The sequence below is a fragment of the Fusarium redolens genome (genome assembly GCF_020744475.1).
Source record: "Fusarium redolens strain MPI-CAGE-AT-0023 chromosome Unknown BKA55scaffold_1, whole genome shotgun sequence".
In the NCBI taxonomy this organism is placed as follows: domain Eukaryota; kingdom Fungi; phylum Ascomycota; class Sordariomycetes; order Hypocreales; family Nectriaceae; genus Fusarium; species Fusarium redolens.
In genome coordinates this window covers 2,918,189-2,939,948 of record NW_025763664.1, presented here as the reverse complement: position 1 = coordinate 2,939,948, position 21,760 = coordinate 2,918,189, and the positions used below count along the sequence as shown (strand labels likewise).

At 49.1% G+C, this 21,760-nt stretch overlaps 6 protein-coding genes and 1 non-coding gene across 7 annotated transcripts; 3 read left to right on the top strand and 4 right to left on the bottom strand.

The window, feature by feature from the left end:
* Window positions 1–1,953: 1,953 nt before the first annotated feature.
* On the bottom strand, window positions 1,954–4,738 carry BKA55DRAFT_588482 (uncharacterized protein; the record flags this gene model as incomplete). The annotated part of the gene is made up of 6 exons (XM_046194798.1): window positions 1,954–2,741; window positions 2,771–3,178; window positions 3,294–3,462; window positions 3,916–4,191; window positions 4,244–4,512; window positions 4,591–4,738. The coding sequence occupies 6 exons, from the start codon at window positions 4,736–4,738 to the stop codon at window positions 1,954–1,956; spliced, it is 2,058 nt and encodes a 685-aa protein (XP_046056689.1).
* A 1,151-nt stretch (window positions 4,739–5,889) lies between these two features.
* On the top strand, window positions 5,890–10,602 carry BKA55DRAFT_588481 (Indigoidine synthase A like protein-domain-containing protein; the record flags this gene model as incomplete). The annotated part of the gene is made up of 5 exons (XM_046194797.1): window positions 5,890–6,195; window positions 6,307–6,983; window positions 7,034–7,333; window positions 7,382–8,328; window positions 8,819–10,602. The coding sequence occupies 5 exons, from the start codon at window positions 5,890–5,892 to the stop codon at window positions 10,600–10,602; spliced, it is 4,014 nt and encodes a 1,337-aa protein (XP_046056688.1).
* A 137-nt stretch (window positions 10,603–10,739) lies between these two features.
* On the bottom strand, window positions 10,740–11,199 carry BKA55DRAFT_532540 (uncharacterized protein; the record flags this gene model as incomplete). The annotated part of the gene is made up of 2 exons (XM_046189357.1): window positions 10,740–10,928; window positions 10,978–11,199. The coding sequence occupies 2 exons, from the start codon at window positions 11,197–11,199 to the stop codon at window positions 10,740–10,742; spliced, it is 411 nt and encodes a 136-aa protein (XP_046056687.1).
* Window positions 11,200–11,873: 674 nt separating this feature from the next.
* On the top strand, window positions 11,874–11,968 carry BKA55DRAFT_t29. Its single transcript has one exon. It is a non-coding gene; the product is annotated as a tRNA-Ile (tRNA).
* A 3,560-nt stretch (window positions 11,969–15,528) lies between these two features.
* BKA55DRAFT_700199 (uncharacterized protein) lies at window positions 15,529–19,509 on the top strand (the record flags this gene model as incomplete). The annotated part of the gene is made up of 1 exon (XM_046200579.1): window positions 15,529–19,509. The coding sequence occupies one exon, from the start codon at window positions 15,529–15,531 to the stop codon at window positions 19,279–19,281; it is 3,753 nt and encodes a 1,250-aa protein (XP_046056686.1). The 3' UTR covers window positions 19,282–19,509.
* A 148-nt stretch (window positions 19,510–19,657) lies between these two features.
* On the bottom strand, window positions 19,658–20,908 carry BKA55DRAFT_588479 (uncharacterized protein; the record flags this gene model as incomplete). Its single annotated transcript, XM_046194796.1, has 2 exons — window positions 19,658–20,452; window positions 20,852–20,908. 2 exons carry the CDS (start codon window positions 20,906–20,908, stop codon window positions 19,658–19,660), a joined length of 852 nt encoding a protein of 283 aa, XP_046056685.1.
* Window positions 20,909–20,953: 45 nt separating this feature from the next.
* BKA55DRAFT_532537 (uncharacterized protein) lies at window positions 20,954–21,716 on the bottom strand (the record flags this gene model as incomplete). Its single annotated transcript, XM_046189356.1, has 3 exons — window positions 20,954–21,313; window positions 21,362–21,542; window positions 21,592–21,716. The coding sequence occupies 3 exons, from the start codon at window positions 21,714–21,716 to the stop codon at window positions 20,954–20,956; spliced, it is 666 nt and encodes a 221-aa protein (XP_046056684.1).
* Between the last annotated feature and the right edge of the window lie 44 nt (window positions 21,717–21,760).

Sequence of the window (21,760 nt, the reverse complement as noted above, 5' to 3'; positions counted from 1 at the left end):
CAAACAGTGACAAATCAATGGCAGAAAATAACACCGCTAGAAAGAAGGTCTAGAAGGCTAGACCATGGACCAGGCCCTGCACCTAGACCTAGACCAATCCTCAACACCACCACCTCCTTTGATAATGACACTTTGGACCAAGACAAAAAAAGACGTTGAACCTGTGCCACACGCTCGCGCCGTTTCGTCAAAGAGTCCACTTCTGCGGCTTCTAGTCTCCGATGAAAACGTGGTATGTCTGGTACCAGATTGTGTGTTTACTGCTCTGACAGCAGCAAGGATCATGCACTTGTTATGTACGTAGATGCCCTTCTCGTACACTATTCAATCCGCATCTGCTAACCTGTTATACCCTTTTCAGCTGTGGTACAGTGATCTGGCTGCGGTCAGGACATGAACGATGGAGTATCAGGGTCTGATATCGCATGTTATTAAGTTCCTTTGCCTCTTCTCCTATACGCCTGCAGGAACTCAGGGTCTTTGAACCAGGATGAGGCCGTTCTCGGGCGGTGCCATTATCAGCATGGCGAGCGGGTGCAATCCATCCATCTGACACCGGTTTCCCCGGCCTTTGTCTGAAGTTTTGTAAGTCGATGACAGATCTGGTCAAGTCCTGTAGATTACCAGCTGAAGTGGTCTAAAGTCGGGGAATTGACAATATGCAGCAAAGCCACACCGTAAGTTGTGTTATATATAGGAACCGTTTCATTGACTCAGATGGGATGGATCTGGTGGCAGTAACACACAGATTCAAACTGATACATGCAGGTCTTAGCTCAGTGCTCAGCTTACCTGATATCGTTCTGTGCAACAGAAGACGCAAGTATGATGCTGAATTGGGGATTAGCATGCAGATTCAACGCAACCTGCCGGTGTTGCAACTTTCTCAACACCGTTTGGTTACTCAAACGGACAGTCACATAGTTTTCTCAAATTTTCAAATTTTCTCATTCTGCCATCTCCCATCAAGGATGAACCCTGGGTACAGTCTGCATAGACCCATGCCCTACATGCTACGCTGCCACATTTCAAGCAGTTGAGCTGACGATGGAGCCCTTTACCACAACATGTAGCGAACGATGATCATCTCATGATATACAATTGAGCAAGGTATCTGGCAGACCGGCCCCCCTTTCACCTTGGTTGCATATGCAAGTTGTCAAACTCATCACAAATACTGTATATGTATCAACATCGGAGCTGATCCTTCTGCGCTGTGCAGCGTAAGCGACGTCTCTCATCTCATCTTGTCTGTAGGCGCCTTGCCGCCAGCTCACTCATTGGAAGTATTCCGCATTGGAGCCGACCCAGGTCCTGGATGGCTATCTGTTGACTAATTTATCGAATCATTTATATCGGCTCATGCCTGACTATCACTCGAGTTATGCCACGCGTTGTATGCACCCTTACAGAGCGGCATATCTGGGTGCTCTCAAATCAGTCAGTTGGCACCACCAACATGACATAACATCGGGCAAGGACATCACCAACACAATGGTACTCTATTACATGGATGACCTATAAAGCACAGGCTGGTTTGGACTTAGGTATCTGGGTAGCCCGAGCTCCCACGCACGCCCTTTTTAATCGGACCTTGAGTCTTGCAGTGAGCAATAAACGACGCATGGGTTGACCTGAGAATGAGTTTATCAAGTGTCTCTGTTGAAAACTAATGGGCCCTACCTCACTAGACGCGCATACAACTACATGGTATTGTAGAAGACAATGATTCACGACCGCTTTGGTGTTCTAGTGTCCCCTTTATCTGTCACCGTATGCTGGGATTACATTTCCTTGATAATGAGAATCATGATTTCGCGATAAGTTCAAAGTGACTGACTGCCCAATCAGTCACACACAATGTGATAGAGTATGAGCTGTACAATATGGCTAAATCAAACAATAGCAACACCACAATTCATCCACTAAATTATAGTGACAAGCCAGTTTTAATTAAGACACCAAAACCGTACTTGCGGTTGCATTTCCGTCGGCTTCCTTCTCTTGACCATCGTTCTCAATGGTAGTATCCACATCCTCAATGACTTGACGACCACTGAAATTCTTCATATATGCCTCTGCCTTAGCTCTCACGGGAATTGCATACCAGTCCGGTTGCATACGTAAAGCAGCCAGAATGGTGCCTGTGCCAGGAATCACAACATGCCCACTACGCCCTGTGAGAACCTGCCTAACTACTGCATCGGCCACTGACTCGGGTGCAAGTGGTGGCATCAAGAAGTCAGTGTTTTGGTAGTATCCCTTGAAAAGAGCAGTATTGGTGGGACCTGGATGGACGATAACAGTCCTGACCTTGGGCGCATTATATATGGTGGTCAACTCAGCAGTCAAGCCTTCGTGGAAAGCTAAAGCAGCTGCTTTTGAAGCACCATAATCTACAAGGTTAGGAATTGTCAACCAGCTCGCATAGGATGTCAGGGTTACAACCATGCCATGATTGTTAGCGACCATATCAGGAACAAATGTCTTTGCTATCCAGAACTGAGCAAAGGTATTGACGTCAAAAGTGAAGCGAATATCGCTTGGCTGAGATTCCAAGATAGTTTTGCCCCTGACAACTCCAGCCACGTTGATAACGACGGTCGGATGTCCAACCTCAACCCTGATCTTTTCGGCGACGGCCTCGACGTTTTCGGGCGATCGAAGGTCGCATTGAAAGTGGTGCACGTTGGCCGCTATTAGGTATGAAGTTAGCCTCCTTCTGTTATTCCGATCCTGAACTGGGGTAAGATATAAAACGATCACATACAAACTTCGAAAGACATGGGCTGAACATCAAGAACGACAACTTTGACGCCCATTTCCTCAAAAAGCTTAACGATTCGCCCTCCAATACCTCCTGCACCACCTGTTACGAGCACAACTTCGCGCTTCCAGTCATATTTGTCGTCAACCCAGTTGTTTCTGGTCTTATCGGACCACCATCCGCTTGCCCATCGCGCCAGAGCAACGTAGAAGAGTGTTTTGAGGTGACTGTGGGCACTGGGATGAAGAATGGAGAGATCTTGGCCCTTTTTGGTGAGGCGAGCGAACAGCACGAGAGGAAGTAAGAGAGCTGGGTTGAGAGCAGTCTGACGAATGAGTCGTAGTACAACGTCGGCGCAAATGCCTTCTCGTGGGATAAGTCCTTGGTGCATCGGCATGATGGCGTTTGAGTCTGATGTAAGTCAAGATTTTGTTGTCAGATTACACTGAGATACGATTGCTTTTCCATATGGAAAACAGGTAGTGCACAGGTCCAAGAGAGCAGCTCAAGTATTCAAACAACGCACTTTGCGCCTCCAATGCGCATAGGCATCTCTTATGGAGGGGAAATGGGCTTGATGCATGGTTGTCATGATGGAGCATGCAAACCGAGGTTCTTTTCCACGAACAGCTACCAACTCGCAGCTCGCTGCAGTAGTTCGCAGGGATGAGAAATCTGGGGTAATAGTCAGAAAGCTATTCGCCAGGGTTCTTGTAGCAGCTCTTACCGAACAACATCTTTGCTTGCGCCAAGCTGGACCATCATGAGTTAACGAGTGTTGCGGATTGTTCCTCGGTGTCATGGTGACCCCGCAATTCGATCGCCTTAAAGCTATGCTAAACGGGGATGATTCCTTAATTGGCATGGCAGATGATGGTTGACATGGCGATTTGGTAACCTGCCTTGGTTAGTGGAATTTGATGATGTGTGGCAGTTTAAGACGTGGTGTTTCAACTTTCACACTCAGATTCAGAGACCGTGAATTATTTGTGGTTCCAGAGTATTTGAACGAAGAAGTGATTCCCAGAACAAGCTTGCTGGAATACAACATATTATATAAAAGAGCATTTGCTCATAAATTAGGGGGTATCGGAATGTTAAAAAGCTAATCAAGATCCTCACAATAAAATCGCCATGAACAAGCTCACCAATCCAGCATATACCGCTACATTCGAACCAAGGGCAGACCCCTTCGAATCCTCACCACTGGCATCAAGCTCGGTCGAATCACCTGGCGCAAACAAAACGCCCACTTCGTTAGCTGCCTTTGCGTCAATTTCCTCAGGCGAGAGTATCTCATTCGATAGCTCATCGCAAGACGGCCGATCATCATCCTCAGGAATCGAATTGGTGACATTGATTGGAACGTCGAAGATGGTATAGTGGTCATCGCCGTTGAGCCTAAAGTTTTGTCGGATGGAAATCTGTGCATATTGTCAGAACATCTTCTGAGAAGGGTATAAAAGTATTGCTCACGTTGTAAACACCGCGATCACTATCTCCTCCAGGCTTTCCGTCACCAACGAGACAGTCAGGCCACACCCAGTTAATATGCTTAACCGTACTGCCTGGCTCTTGAGCCATGATCTCCCCGAGACTTGCGTTATTAGCGGTCGCCGTTCCATTAGAGATGGTCAGGTTGCGACCTGTCATGTAACTGTAGAGGAACATCTCGATACTGAAGATCTGGTTGTCGTCATCTTCATCATGCGGTGGCAACGGCAGCTTGCCATTGGCGGTCACATCTATAGCGACGTGCAACGTATCTTGAATCAACAATGTTAGTCTGGCGAAGCTATCATGACGTCGTATTGTCAACTTACCCCCTCCAAGGGGTGTGTTCGGTTGAGGGGCATCCAGCACCACAAAACCAGGTGTAAAGATCTGGCCATTAGAAATGGTAAAGTTCAGTCCCAGCGCGCGCCCAGCCAGGAGCAGCACGGCTGTAAGTTGTTGCTTTGATGATAACATTGCTAGTATGAAGTACTACACGAGCCCAGGCACAAAATGAGGTGCGAGAAAAAGGAACGGCAACAACAATTTCATTATCGCGGGAAATACGGCGCAGGATTCAAATGACTACATCTACTTTTTGAAACCGGAAATTGGGCTTGGCCGAGTATCCAATACAGCTGCGAAATCCTTGGGAGATGTTTGAGGATGGGGGCTTGGTCCTTGATAAAAGCGAAATTACAAGGGTATTTTACCGGTGGATGAGGCTAAGAACATAGATAATGAGAATGAACGATTTATTTCTCTGCTTCTTTTCTTATCTTGAAATGATGACATTACGAGTTCGTTTTTTGGGACTTATACTTGGTAATAACTAACATTGCTACATAAATCTCAGACTTATAAGCGTTAACCCATGTTTATGTTGCAGTGTTACAGCGCATTATGAGCATTCAATATGGTTCAGAATCAACTTGACAGGGATTTAAATATCATTTGAATTGACATGTAGGAACCTACTTCCCCGGTTGAAGAAGAGTTACAGCTGAAAATATCAAAAGTGCAGAATGTTCATTTTTGGCTCTTCAAGATCGAATTCTCCGTCTCCAACTCGCAGCGGAATTGCTTCCTTGAGTGCCACTTGAGAGCCAATGAATTGTTAGAGGGGCATTTACCGGCGGAGCCCCCCGATAGCCAAGAGCTAAGAACCACGAACACCGCCTGCTCAGAGCAAAAGATCCTCTTACCAAATTGGCGGCTGTGGAGCTCTTTTCTTTTATCGTGACAGAAGATATCTCACGATAGGGGAATCATTGGCTTCTAAAAGTGATCGCTAATAATCGTGATCCGAGGCTCTTGTCATTGCCCGACTCTAACGCTAACTCAGGTTGTCAGGTCAGTTCCTCCAACCCCTCCTCTCAGTAAAGGTGATCAACTTCAACATCGAATCTTGATTCAAACACGCCGTTCTTCATCTTGAACCTCGGGGACTTCAACCGGCCTTGTTCATTGGCGTGTACCGCTGCATCTCACTCAATACAGCAACTCCATTGCAGTACAGCATATCCAGCATGCGGTTGTCAAGTCTCATTGCCCGGCACCGCTCCGTCCTTCGGCGTTGTTCCGGAGCCGGAACTCGGCCGGTCTGCTCTCATTCTCAACGCCGCCTCATGAGCTCTTCTTTGGCTGGTGTCAAGGACTTGCTTAAGGTATCGGATGAGATCACAGATGCTGTTGCCACCAACAAACCCATCGTTGCTCTTGAGTCAACTATCTACACTCACGGAGCCCTGGGCAATGAACTCGCCCTCCAACATTCAGATCTTGTCCGCAGCAATGGAGGTATTCCCGCCATCATCGCCATTGTTGATGGCGTTCCTACTGTCGGAGCAACAGCATCTGATATCCTTCGTATGATTGAGAGTGGAAACGCTGTTAAGGCATCCAGGAGAGATATTGCCTACCTCGCGGGAATGGTAAGTCAAGCTAGGTACTGATTTTGGTCATGCCTCGTGTGTGCAGCATTGCATCCACAGTCAACATCTTTGATTTACACAGGCTGCAGGACTGACTGAGACTTGCTTCAGGGTTTGACAGGACAGAAGATTCATGGCGGCACCACCATATCAGGAACCATGGTGCTCGCCAGGCTTGTAGGCATTCGAGTGTTTGGCACTGGTGGTCTCGGTGGCGTTCACCGTGGAGGCCATGACTCAATGGACGTTTCTGCTGATCTCACTGAACTTGGCCGAACCCGAGTCGCCGTCATTAGCAGCGGCTGCAAGGGCTTCCTCGATATCCCCAGGACACTGGAGTTCCTCGAGACCCAGGGTGCACATGTTTCGACCTTTGCAGACGGACGATCTGGAAAGATTGATTTCCCTGCTTTCTGGGCTCGTGATAGCGGCATCAAGAGCCCTTCTGTTGTCCACACCGAGAAGGAGGCTGCTGCTATCATTCTGGCCCAGGAGAAGCTTGGCATTGAGTCAGGCTTGCTCTTCGCCAACCCCATCCCGGAGGAATTTGGCATTCCTGCGCCTGAGATGCAGGCTTATATCGAACAAGCTGTCAGAGAGGCCAATGAGAAGGGCTTCACTGGCAGCGCTAACACTCCGTATATCCTGGGTAGGCTCAAGGAGCTAACAGGAGAGAAGGCCGTTGTCGCCAACAAGGCGCTGGTAACGTCCAACATCACCCGGGCCACCAACATCGCTGTCGAACTCTCAAAATTGTTGTCTTCTGGTTCTGAACCAGTCAAGACTTTGTAAGTGCAGCGATGAATGGTCTCGGACGTAAATCTAATCGTAGCTATAGCAATTCATATTCTGGCGCTCCATCTGCATCTGCACCTGCATCTCCTGCTCCTACTGAGCTCAAGGGGCCAGAAGTAACGTCTGATAGCAAGGCTGATATCCTTGTCGCTGGTTCCGTTGCTGTTGATCTAAGCTGTGACTATGCCCCAAAATCGGGTGACGCTTCACCCGTCCTCCATACCTCGAATCCATCAAGTATCAGCCAGTCAATTGGAGGCGTCGGCCATAATGTAGCTCTTGCTGCCCACTCTGTAAGCAAACATGCGCGAGTACGGCTCTGCAGCATGGTTGGTGATGACGTGTAAGCGCACTCTCGTACTGAGATCTGGACCTCACTGACGTGCTGTAGTGCTGGCAAGACCATTATTAATGGACTCAAAGCCTCTGGCCTTGACACCACATACATTCGACAATTAGGCCACGAGTACCACGGCTCTAATAGAACGGCTCAGTACGTCGCTGTCAATGATGCAAACAAGAATCTAGTCATGGCTATGGCCGATATGGGGATCTTCACAAACCACTCTTTCCCCGAATATTGGAAGTCTGCCGTCCGGGGAACCAAGCCCAAGTGGTTGGTAGTGGATGGCAATTGGAGCGAGAAAGATATTCGAGCATGGCTCAAGGCTGGCCAAGATCAAGACTGCAAGATTGCCTTTGAACCAGTATCGACAGCCAAGTCTATGAACCTTTTCTGCCCTCAGAAAGGACACCCGAAACTTCGAGTCTTCCCCAAGCCCACGGTAGATATCGCTTCTCCCAACAGCTACGAGCTGGCAGCTATGTACTCCGCAGCTCGTGATAACGGCTACTTTGAGGCCCCGGAGTGGTTCGATATCATCGATGCCTTTGGCATGCGAGGCGCCCGAGATCGTTTTGTTAAGATGACTACAGCCGAGCTGACTGACGCTGGTGTCCCCGTTCAGTCTGTTCAACTACTTCCTTATATTCCAACTATTGTGACGAAACTTGGGCCTCAGGGTGTCCTCCTGACCACCATCCTCGGAAAAGATGATCCTCGTCTGAAGGACCCTGACTCCGAAGAGTACATCCTTGCTCGCTCGATGAGCGACCACCCCAGCGTTGGTGGACTCTATATGCGACTATTCTCTGCAGCTGAAAGGGTCCAGAACATTATATCTGTTAACGGGGTCGGAGATACGTTCTTCGGAGTTTTGATCTCCGGATTGGCCCAGGGTGGCAAAGTCGAAAACCTCATTGATGTTGCACAAGCTGGCTCATGTTTGACACTCAAGTCTCCTGAGTCAGTGAGTCCTGATCTATACAGACTCGAAAGTGTGTTGGCACAGGCGGCAGCAGAATAGTGGGAGAAGTCCATTTAAATACCCGAAAGTAATTATATTTCTATTGTTTCAGGCTTTCTTGTAAATTCCTAACCTTCTAAACTCTCACATCTAGGCATACTTCCATCCTTTCCCAGGAAAATAACTTGGGCTACTAGGCTTGATTCAAGTCTGGAATTATGGGAGCCTGTGAAGGCCGCTATAGACTTGCTAAATTACCTTATGCTCATTCTTGATATATTCTTGCCCATTTCGACTTGTACACAGATTGCGAATTAGAATACTTGATTTTCAGGGTTGATTGGTTCCATACAACTAAACTTGCTTCTATTCGGATGCATTATCAGCCTCGTTCAATTCCCTGTATGATTGGTCGCGACCCCATCAGCCATAAAATTGAAGAGCCTATCATAGAGAATTGCGTGTGCAAGGCTGGTCGGACCCTCTAAAAAAATTCCATGCGATAAACATTTCCAACCCAGTAACCGCAAAACTTACTCCAGTTAGACAAAGGACAACAATGGCGCCACCACAAGACGAAGAAATGGTAGATCCCTCATCCTCCTCCTCTTCGGAGAATGAGTCTCAATTTGACTCAGAAGATGAGGTTCCTCAGAAGAAGCCAACTATTACGCTCTACGATAAAGATTCGGACGAGGAAGAGTTGGAGCGACTTGTTCTAGGTAACAAGGCAGGCTTCCGGGCGCAATTGTTCAAAGACGATGGGATTTTTGATAACAGCTGGGATGCGGAGGGTAAGGAACTCCAGCTTGTCGAACAAGATCCTGGACTGGAGGAAATCGACGATGCGGACCTGTTCATGTTCGACACGGGTGCTGGACCAGGTGCTGCAGAGGCCACAAAGGCAGCAAAGCCCAGCGATGGAAACGCCCCTGTATGGGAGGATAGCGACGACGATAGACTGGCCATTTCCCTGGCTAGAGCCACTCGCTTACGAAAGCTGCGAAAGACGGAGGCCGAGGATCTTGTGAGCGGGACTGAGTACAGCAGAAGGTTGCGACAACAGTACCTCCGACTTAATCCCCTTCCAGCGTGGGCGCGCGAAGCAGATGGACGACCTAGCAAGCGAAGACGATCATCAGCTGCGTCTGACTCTTCAGCAGACAGCGATTCCGACTCTGAGATTTCTGCTCAGCCTCTTGAGAAGTTCCTTCGCGATGTCAACAGCCTGGCCGGAGCTGGATCGACCAAGAAGAGGCGCTTACGACCCGAAGTCATTGACATCCAACGTACACGAGAGATCCCAGACAAGCACAAGGCCCCCATTGCCAATCTTTCCTTCCACCCCGAGTTCCCGGTCCTCCTCTCCTCCAGCACCGCCTCTGTGCTCTACCTCCATCACATCGCGCCCGCCGCTCATCCTACACCCAATCCTCAATTGACTTCAGTACAAGTCAAGCAAGTCGATGTTCGAAGGGCCGAGTTCTTGTACCCTCGGGGCGACAAGGTGTTCTTTGCTGGCCGACGAAAATACTTCCACCACTGGGATCTCAAATCAGGAACAGTGCAAAAGACAACGCAGATCCTCGGCCACAGGCTCGAGCACAAGACTATGGAGAGATTCAAGCTCAGCCCGTGCGGTCGATACATGGCCATTGTTGCATCTACCAGGAAGGGAGGCGGTATCATCAACATTCTGAACACAACATCTATGCAGTGGATTTCCGCTGCCAGACTCTCTAGTCAGAACGGCATTGCAGACTTTGCTTGGTGGAGCACTGGAAACGGTATGACTATCCTTGGTCGGGATGGCCAGGTTGGCGAGTACAGCATGGAGAGCCGCTCATTCTTGGGAATATGGCATGATGAGGGTTGTGTTGGTGGCATTGTCCTCGGTCTTGGCGGTCATCAGGGTCCAGCTGTACTGGGTGACGATCGATGGGTCGCTGTAGGTTCCAACAGCGGCATCACCAACATATACGATCGCAACGAGCTTGTCGTACTCAAGTCGGAGGAAGTATCTATTAAGGAGCGCCCAACACCTACAAGAGTCTTCGAGCAGCTTGTCACACCCATTACACACATTGCTTTCTCACTAGATGGTCAGCTTATGGCTTTCGGAAGCCAACATAAGAAGGACGCTTTGCGTCTTGTGCATCTACCTACTTGCACAGTGTACCGTAACTGGCCTACGGAACAGACACCTCTTGGAAGAATCACGGCAGTCGCGTTTGGGAATCAGAGTGACTTGCTGGCGGTTGGTAATGACACGGGGAAGATCAGGCTTTGGGAGATCAGGAGTTAGATATTTAATGGACACAGAACGGCGCATGATTATCTACAACCAATATCATCTTATCACTCCATGGGTGATCTATTCAATATCCTGGATATATCCAGTATCCAGTGTAGTGTCTCATGTCTGATCCTTCGTGGCATTGGTCAGTTGAACATTTGCTTCAACAGTGTCCGAAGCGGACTGCCCTTGGGCAGCTTGCGTTTTGGGAGGAAAGCATTCTGCTTGCGCGTCCAGCGAATAAGTTCCCTCCTGCTCTTGAAGAGCTCGACATCATCGGGCTTGTTTTCACAGTGCAGAAACTGCTTGATGTTGACGTTGATGCTCTTGAGCGCCTGGAATAAGTCAGTATCTGGAAGTTATCGTGGGTATCTGAAAACTTACGTCTCGGCATTTAGTCTTGCTGGGAAGATCACTCGGTAGGCCTAGATCGGCACAAAGTCGCTGGAAGTCTTGCAGGGTGCCTTTCTTGAAGTAATCGTTCCACTGATCCATGAGGGTTCCATATTTGCTGCTGGATGCAGACGAGTTGGAGGGAGTGAGGACGATAACACCGGAACGGTCAGCTATATCGCTGTCTGAATCTGAATCAAGGGGTCGAGCCATCACTGAGGTTGATTTGGGAGTATCGTGGTCAAGTTGAGTGTAGAGCGATTATGCTGGCTTCTTGATGACTTCTGGGTCACTTCTGGGTTGGATCTTGCGACGGGAGAGGATGAAGGAAGGGATGGATAGATTTATGTTAGTGGGACAACATTTAAAGACCTTCATGAATATTCACCAGCCCGAATCGACAGTGTGATCAGTCCAACAACAAAAATGTGAATAGCCTGGCGGCATTCACTCATGTTACTTGAAAGAGTTGACTGCAGACTGCCGTCTGCCTATGACGCAGTTATCCGTTACAGATGGCATTGATTATTCGTCTCTTCCTTGTTCACTTTGTCTAGCAAACATTTTGTGCCATATCTCATTCATACCTCTATTCATATATAAAAGTCAGTGCGAGCATTACAGTCCATATGTCGAACTATCATTATGGACACGAAGGTAACAAACACTGATCTCGTTTTCTTTGCAAGCTCTATCTTTATTGAAACACTCGGTATCTCTTTAATCCAGGCTCTTTATCTTCATGAACAACAAATTCGTACATCAAGATATTCTCAGAGAGGGCAAGTAGATGTTTTATTCTAATGGGAGCTTTGCCGCCACAAGCTCTCTCACTCTCATATACCGCAAAAACATCCCAGCCTTCAACACCAAGAAACAGCTGATCGGCTTCCATAGCTCAGTTGGTTAGAGCGTCGTACTAATACTTCAAACCGAGTATCCGGTAATGCGAAGGTCTCAGGTTCAAGCCCTGGTGGGAGCAAGTCTCCAGCGCCTATCAGCTGTTATTTTTTGTCTTTCCGTACGTAGTCTTGTTTGTGATTCTCTCTGTATGTAGCTTTGGTCTTTTTGTATTATATTCGAGATTTCATGGTGTTGGTGTTGCACTGCCTGAATAGGAAATTCGCAGACGGGAGCACCCGAGCAAAGAAGGAAGAAAGAAGCCACAAGCGCTTCCCTTTTAGATTAAAGTTTACTCAATCTTCCTTTACTATGTAGATACCTTAGAATACGAATATGAGCTGGGTATTCTTAACCTATACTGAGTGATAACGTCGAGTTTGTTCACCTGCCCGAATTATCACCGGCCATGGCTTGTCTGAGTTGGTAAATGTCAAGTACGTAACTGCTTAAGCGCAATGCACGAAACCCCTGTTGGGGTTATGCAGAGGTATTTCTAGGCAACTCACTTTCCCGGTCGAAAACCGAGCATGTGTTTGGATTTACAGTTCCGGTCCATGCGAACGTATGCCAGCAAGTGTATGTACATACGTACACTGAAGGATGGAGCCGGCCGTCGTGGTAAAACGTCATTCGAACTGTTAGGATCAAGCAATGAAATGACATACATGCCTAACCAACATCATGAGATGTATTAAGTATACTTGTGAGGTGTGATCGGATCGCTGTAGGGTAATGGAACCAAAGCTGATATGAGATCACGGAGAAAATCGGGTGAAGGAAAGACAAGGATGAATGATAATGTCATGATGTTAAATGCAGTTTGCTTTTTGTGAAGTATGCAGAGACCCTCGAATAAGTAAGTGTTTGTAACATTTGTGGTTGAAGATGAGTGATGCTGGCAATGCGCTGTAGTGCTACACAGTGACACATTATGGCCAATTGTCGCCAATTGGCTGAAATACAACTTGGAATGGCCTCAAGACGGGCCTCATTGGAGAATGAGGCAACTCTGAATCGGGGTAAATAGTACAGCCCTGCAATGCACGCGCTGCGCTATGCAATGCAGAGTATGTACTGTACATAAATGCCGCCGGGGAAGCCTGGCATGCCTGCGCAAGCGTGGTCTGACTTCAGCGTGTTGGATGGCAGCAGACCCAGATCCAACGGTGAAAAGATTCCTGAGTGGCCAGATCGTGACGCAGAATTTCGGCAGGAGTCTCTTATGCGAGAGGCATTTGAAAGTGAAGTCGAACTGTTGGACACACTTCAGTCCAGTTGGCAAACCAATTCACAGACTGACAGAACGGAACGCGGCACGGACTGCACGGTATCGATCGATGATTCATTCATCCATAGAAGTGTCTGCGCCTGCCACGTTCTTCAATGGCTGCTGGATGCTCTGAGAATCGATACTTTTCAAGGCGTCCATTCAGCTGGTTGATATTGACTGTGGCCACCTGAAGAGGAATGATGTGGTGTGCTTGTAGGGGCTCAGAGTTTTAAGGCTTGAGCCGTGGTTGGCCAGTTTCCTCTTTGTCATCCTTAGACGACAACTCTCACAGGATGTGGCCGAAACAGAGCAGACACAGATGCCGAACGAGGATCGCGATGTCAAAAATAGGAAAATTAAGGGGACATCAGTTGACCCAAATGTAACACACAGCCAACCACTCTGCCGGAATCAGAACAAGAAACTCTGACGGTTGACCTGGCTGGCTGAACCTGGAACTGCCTGACAAACCGTCATATGCTCAGCCTCATCTCATGAGATGCGGTACTTGAAGAATTATTATGGAAACTCCCCCGTACAGCACGTCAGCTGTCTGTGATCGTCCAGAGCTGACTTTCAAGTTCACATCAAATGCGCCTGTAACCGAGTGCAAGGATTCATCTTATGGATCCTACCAAAACCTTCTTTCCTGGCTTTGTATGTACGAGGCTGGATATGTACATATTCATCAAAGCCCTCACTTTTGTACCTTCATCCTTGACAGTACCCTAACAGCCGAGCAAGCTGAACACACAAAGATGGAGAAGAGAGAGTCTGTCTTACTGCAAGTCATAAAAATTGATCTAAGGCGATGTGTGCCCCTAGCCAGGACCCAAGCTCGAGCCCAGATCTGAGCCTGGTTTCGTTTATATCCTGGAAATTTTCCATTCACAAACCTCACTTATCGAATGATAAAAAGATTAGAGAACCAGGATTAAATGGTTGATTTTGCAGTGGAGGTTTCTGATGCAGGTATCCACTGTGAGGCGCTATAAGCTCGGACCCAGCCTCCGGCTTCCAGGGGATGCAAGGTCGTTAACCCGCACTAAGATCCATAACTGGTGGAGGTACATAATGACTTGCACGAAAATGCAGGAGGCAGGTGCGTGTTATCGGATCTTGGTAGCCGTTTACAAATGTCGATTTTGGTGGGGGTGGAGGAGGGAAGCAAATTGGAAAGAAGCTGAATAGCTAATTCGTAAACATGAACAAGTTGCAAATTAATCTAATCCCTTCATTTCAACAGCATAACTAGGAACTGCCCGAAGCTTATTGATCGTCAATTAAATAAACGAAAACATCACGCCATCGCTATCATCAAGATGCCCATGCCCACCAAACCGTTACTTTAAACGGCAAAGAGCAGGGTCTCTATCCTCCCTCCATCTCAGCGGGCAGAGTCCCAGCATCTAGCCAAGCATGGACACCACCACCAAGCTCAGCGCCGTGGCATGATCCCAGCCTTTGCCCACGAAGAACCTACGGAGTCCAAGAAGAGCCACCCCCGGGGACCCCTCCACGCCGGCGTGTCCCGGTACAGAAGTGTTGGATCATGACAAGATGACAGTCCACTTTGTCAGAGACACAACCGTATGCACCAGGTACTGGGCACTCTGGCCTGGGGAGAATCGATCCATGGGCCAACTCCAAGAGCATTGTCCATGGAAGCCGGAAGCACATACGGGTAGAGAGCAACACCAAGCAAGATCTTTAAAAAGACCCGCCATGCTTCATGCGCCGTGGCAGGCGGTTCCCCCTCCCATCTCATAGTTCACCAGTGAAAACCCATCTTTTGCTATTCGCGATCCTCACAAGCATTAGTGCTTCTACTTCTTAGCTCGACCAGCCACAGCTTTTCTTTTTCCTTACACGGCTACCATAGGATAGGATCTTTGCCCGTATACGGACACAGTTGATGTTCCATTCAACTTGCGCCAACGCATGCACATCCTTGGAAACGCCCTGCCGCTCATTGATCCATCCGTTGACTTACCTTGCTGTCTGAGTCTGACTGACCGAACAAGTATCCAAGACTTTAGGACTCCGCCTGCGCCTGCGGTTTAGTCGATCACTCCCAGGTTGCAATCAGTGACCCCGCCGCCGAGTTCCTTGCTGTGGCCTTTGCTTTTCGTTGCGCCCGGCCTCACGACTTCAATCTTTTTCTTCCTCGACATCTCTTCCCTGTTGCGTCTCCTGTCGCCAATCGACAATATCCGTGTACGATCTCACTGCCTGAAGACGCCAGTATACAACAGCACAGTCACCAATGGACCCTTTGTGCCATTGAGCACCAAAAACCTCGACTTATACGCCCTTTTGAACGGCAGACGAAAATTTAGGGAAACGGTTCTCAACGAGATCGGCCAAATATGCCTCTCAGAAGGTCAAGCAACTCGGCCGACGGCCATTCTGTCACATCTTCATCTTCTTTCTCCCTGTCAAGTACCAAGCGTCGATTCCCCCTCTTAAGCAGGAGAAGGAACCGACACTCAGATGTGTCGCAGTCCTCAATTCCTCCCTTGCCATCACCATCACCACCAGCATCTCCTTCACCTTCTCAGAAAGTTGCAAAACCTGGGCTTCGGGTGCATCTTCAGGTCAAATTCGAGTCCCCTCATGGTTCTGAGCATGTTCGCGACTATGAAGCTTCTCCCCAGCTGAAAGCTACCGATCGCATTTGCCAAGCTTTGCTTTCGCGCCTGCAGCATTGCTCTTCTGAGCTTATTACACGCCATGATACCAACGCTCTCGACCCGCTCCGCAAGCCACATCGTGACGTTAAGCCATTGCGTTATCGTATCACGTACCGTGTTGAGCGTGATGGCATCATTCTTGTAGAAAAGTCATTGCGCTCTTTCCAAGAGTATGAGTTGACACATGACGATGCTCGCGAGGTGGTCGCCGCTACCGACCGGATCATCGGTCTCTTTTTAGTGCGGCACGACCCCGGATTCCAATGGTCCGAGTCCGTTGAGTCTGAAGCTACCAGTCCCGAGTCCGAGACCTTCCGACCGTGCACCGGCCGGCCTCAATCCATGGCATGCATCCCCCGATCTCATTTTGTGAGCGACACTCAAAAATTCGAGTTTGTATCTGGGTATTCGATTGAGCTTTTCTTGCGCAGTCGTTGCGCTACCCGCTACCCAGAAAACCGAAATGCTTCCATCAAGATTGACAGTCGTCAGCCTTCACCTCTGCCCCTCCTGCTCGGTGAGGAACTGACTACCCGTGTCTCCAATCTTATTATCGACCCAGTTGACGCCTGGAAGCGCAAATTTGACAAGCGTCACAAGTCTTGCGCCGGCCTGGAGGGCAGCGGTGGCTGCACTCACATCGAGGATGGAGCTGTTGATATCATGGTCAAGGTTCGTAACCACATTGGCCCTGACTATACCTACTTCTCCCATCGTATCCAGACAAGCAAGGTTCTTTTCAATGACCACGATGGTCGTGACTTTGATGAGTTCGCCAACCAAGTCAAAGCGAAGCTGGAGAAAGCCCGTGATATGACGGACAAATCTGTGCGGTCTTTGGATGATTTCACTCTCACCATCCGGGAGCTTCGAGGCAAGAACTGGTCTGTTCACGAGCCTCTCATCGTCCGACTCGATCCCACAGTTACATACTGCCGCCAAACCATGGAAGCCGTCATGGAACGTCTCCAGACCGGCATCAGTAATGTCCTTGAACATCATGAGGATGCTCTTGCTACTATGACCGTTCACAAGCGCGGACACCTCATCTTTGACGGTTTCCTTGACGGTGCTGGTGGCGATGACAGTGTGCATCACGAGAACTTTGCGACACCTGATCTGGAGCGAAAAGCCCTCGAAGCTCACTTAAAGGAACGCATTCGTTCAGATATCACGATGCTCTGCAGAGATACATGTGCCATCGACTGTCCTGATACACTGCCAAACTTGCGGCTGAAGACAAGCGGAACAGCTGCATCTTCCATTGGAGCAACTCAGTTGATGAGGCCTCCTTTGTCCACAGCTGGTTCATCATCTATTGCGCCTACCACGCCCTCTCTTGCTGCCTCGCCTCTTCCTCGTCAGCCTTCTGAGACGTCCTTCCATGGATCCATGGCTAGCACTCGTTCTGACAACTCTCTTGCCAAGAAGATTGCGAAGCAAAATCTGAGGGATTCTGTTGAACCTCCTTTCACACCAGGAACCCCGTCACCCGACCTGCGCCGAGTACCATCGGGTGTTGAAATGGCCAAGAAGCATGGCTATATGTCTGACTTCATGGCAGACGACGAGAACCAGTCCGAACCCCCGTCTACTCCAAGTCTGGTGGATACTGATAGCCTCAGCCCTCGAGACAGTGTCGTTGCAACCCCCTCGCGGGCCATGCCCCATGATCAGTCCAACGAGGGACTTCGGATTATCGATGATGGTCGAAGAATCATCTATCAAGAGCAGTCTGATATGGATGCCATCGCAAGTGGAATGGTACAATTCCACCGCCCGATCACCGACGATGACGAGCCTATTCAGCTTGTCACAGAGAAGCCGGCTGAGAATCCCGATAAGAAAGCGGCTCGCCGATCCCTGGACACCCGTATGCCAGACCTCTCTGGAAATTCGGACCAACTTCCCGAGGCAAAGAAGCATGAGCCAGCCGTAACTCAACAAGAGTCACAGCCTCAGGCCCCTGCGACACCTGAGCTTCAAAAGGCAGAGATGGCTGAAGAACTCTCAACCAAGAGTGCCGCAGAACAAGTACCGCAGTCAGAAGTTTCTGTACCCGGACAGATAAAGGTTGAAGCCACCGCTGAGATGGGCACCGGCGAGGCCCATCAGGCTTCCCAAGAGGAGCAGTGGGAGACGGTTGAAGCCAGAGACGCCTCTCGCGAGAATCCAACTGAAGTCGAGGCCAACTCAAAATCTGAGACGAGCTTTGGAACTACAACTGAGGCCAGCATTCGTGAGGATGCCGAGACAAAGGACGCTATTACTCCTGATGTTGCTGTGACCACTGCTGCTGAAGAGCAGCCGTCTAAACACCAGCAAATAGAGGTTCAATTGTCCACTGAATCTGAAGCGCAAACGTCCAAGACTGAGCCTGTCGCTGCGGAGAAACTCAACGTTCCACCCGTTGATGTTGCACAAAAGACACTTGAGGCGTCTGTACTTGAAGAATTCCCTAAGCCACCTTCCATTCACTCCCACACTGACGAGGCTAGTCATGACGATCAGCAGGAAGAGCATGGCCAGGAAACCCCAATTCAGACCTCGAATTCTGCCGCGAGGCAAGCAGAGGAGGAACTGGAGGTGAGCGCGTCTCTGGCGCCTAAGGGAGCACCCACTTCTAGTGATTCTGGCATTTCTATGGAGGGTGATGCCAAAGACCGCGAGGCTCAGTCGCCAGCTGTAACAGAGCTTGTTGAGAACACATCTCTCACTTCCAAGAAGACAGACGATCAGTCTTCCGTCGAGACTGATGTCGAGGACAAGGAAGAGCAACATACCCCGCCCTCGGATGCGACCGATGGACATTTCCCTGAGATGGTCACACACTTTCTTGAAACTGTCCCTGAGGATACTCTTCTCGAACCCACTGAAGTCGTAGCTGAAGATGTCGAGATTGTCATGACCGACTCACCTAAGATGCCAGAGGAGCCCACACCTCTCGAGGAACGTCCTCTTATGCCTACCATTGCCTCTGCCCCTCCGGAGAGTCTACTGACCCCGGAGAACTTCTTCTCTTCTTCGTCAGAAGAGAAGGAGAAGCGACAAGAGTCCCCTCGAAAGCCGTTCGATACCTCAGATTTCCCCGACGCCCTTGCTCGACCTCGAACCCGACCCCGAACTGCCACGCTGCCTGAGCGCCGTTACTCGACAGCTTTGACTCTGGAGATTGATATCAATGCCCACCATGATCCTGATCAAGAACACTCACCCATCGAGGATGCTCCCAAGAGCGCTAGTGGTGCGTGGCGGCGAGATGGCCTCCATCGCCGACAGCCGTCAGCTGGTTTCATCGGCTTGCCAGACCAGCGCCGGCTTCATTCTGTTGGTCTTCGCAGTGCTGTGTTACCGTACCGTTGGCAACAGATGCGTCGAGAGCAGGCGCTCTGGGAAGGACGCCCAGGCACTTCTCATAGTGAGGCCTAAACTTGGAGATCATCCAGCTCCATTTAATGATGATAACGACTTGCACTATGTTTATTGTTTTAGTTTCATTTATATTTAAAGAAAGAAATAAGAATCCAAAAAGATACTGTTAGGTTAGGACGAAAGGACGTGAGGGGTGGGAAGAAAAGGAAAGGCAACTGGCCAGTAAGTCCATAAATGGTATGGCTTGGCAAGGGCGTTGGTTAAATTTGATTTCATCTGCATGCAAAGCATTTAGACTTGGAGCATGACATAATGCAGAGGATACCATTTCAGAGTGTTTATATAACGACTGCGTATTCCGAGAGACTTGCTTCTCCTTCTACTGTGACCATTGTCGATGTGCCTTGGGACCTGAAGATGCTGTTTCGCCTTCTCACCATGGGATAACCCTCTTATCGTCCTTGAATGTACCAGTCTCCCCATCAGGCGCCAGAGTGGCGGCTTTCACAGAGCTTATGGCACCAAGATCAACAGGCTCCGTTCCTGCGTACCCATTCAAGGCGGTTCGGGAGTTGTGCCCTGGGCATGCAATATTGATCTTCCACTGCGAATCATTCTCATACCTGATGGCGTAGTGGAGCGCGATCATGTTGAGAGCCGACTTGCTATGCGTATACACACCGAAATCAAAGCTATGCATTGGATTCGTAGGATCGGCCTTCAGTGTCAGACTGCCCAAGGCAGTAGAGACAAAGACAATACGGCGGGTCTTGGTAGAGCGCTCGAGGAGGGGGATAAAAGAGTCAGTGACGAGGGTGGTACCGATGCAATTGGTATTATAGACAGCCATCATAAGTTCTCGCGGAGACACGGTCATGCCATAGCCTGAGATAGCGCTGTTGTTGATAAGGATGTCAAGACGACCAAATTTATCACCGATAGCCTCGACTGCTGCGGCGATGCTATCATCTGATGTGATGTCCAATATGAGAGGTGAGACATTAAGCCCCTGAGCTTGAAGCACGGAGATCGCCTCTTGTACCGCCTGTGAACGGCGGCCAGAGACAATGACGTGGTAGTCGTTGTTTTCGCTGGCAAGCTTCTTAGCGATTTCGAAGCCGATACCCTGATTGGCACCAGTGACGAGGGCGATAGTGGTATCGGGAGTGATGATAGGGAGAGACATGATCGTGCCTTTCTTGGTTATGTGAGTGGTGATAGCAATGTCCTATCGAGCATGGTGGTGTGATCTGAACAAATCATTTCGCCGCAGCACTTCTCGCTCTTTTATATCCAGGGTAGACCCTGGTGAGACATAGGAACTTGTATCTGTCGCCATATTCGTGACTCTGACCTCTATCTCCGGGATGGGTTGTCGTTGAATCCTAAATCCGTGATTGGACTAGGAGCTCGAGGCCACTCTGAGATTGATTGCCCTTTTGGGAATGGGGTTGAGTTACTGAGATGACAAGTTTTGCAAGTTTTGAGGATGCCAAGCAGAGGCTGAGCATTTAAGTTCACTTCCGACTTGCCAAATGCTCCAGTCAGATAGCATTGGGGCATTGCGCTTATGATGCGTAAGAAATGAATGCAAATGCAAACAACTCGATGCTTGTGAGCTGCAAACCAGGGTGGTGGCGAAGGTGCACATAGCTGAACTGCCATGGTTGTACAGAATACGCATGATGTATCGTAGTTGCCTGGTTCAAGCTTTGCTCCAGCAAGCACATCAGACGAGTTCGGCATCTCCAACATCAACCATATGCTTTGCACTTGACCATCTTAATATGAGAACATCGCCATTCTTGGCAGGGAGAGTGATATCGTCGTCGGTTCCTTTGCCATAAACGTCCTTGTCTCTTAGCATGCGGATAAAGACAGCCGTATCTAGATCTGGTGAATCGATCATGCTGATGTTGCCTGCAGTGTCGTTGAGGTTCTGCAATTGCTGCGGAAAAGATGCCAAGAAGGATGAGAGATAGTGATTGTGCAGAAGAGCTTGATGTCTTGTGGCATATGCTGCTTCTGTTGGAGACATCCTGTCTCTAAGCTCCTGGGTTGAGAGGTAATGCAAGGTGTGTTTATCGATCTAAGGAGAGTTAGTTTTCTGTAGTTCAATGAGTGTGATGACATTTACCTTTGCTATGCGAGCGCGAAGGAAACTTCGAACAAGGAATTTGTACCTCTCAAGCTCAGTCTGAATAACGATGAGGGCAAAGTTGGTCTTTGGATCCATGTCACCCGTCATATCCTCCACCTTTTCGATCTGGGATTTGATGCGTGCATTGACGCGCTCAAACAAGCCATCTGTTGGCCACCTAGATATCGTGAGTATTAGAAAGCAGGAAGAAGAGCAGTGAAACTTACTCAAGAAGCTCAGGTGCTGAACGCTCAGCGACCCAGAGACGCGTCAAAGCTTGCAGGTCGCGTGTTTCGCTGGGGATGTTGTGAGACGTGGGGTCGACTTGGCGAAGAATGTCATCGATATCCATTTTGAAGAATAGATAGTCCTTGTTCTATGGGGCAGAGGGATTAT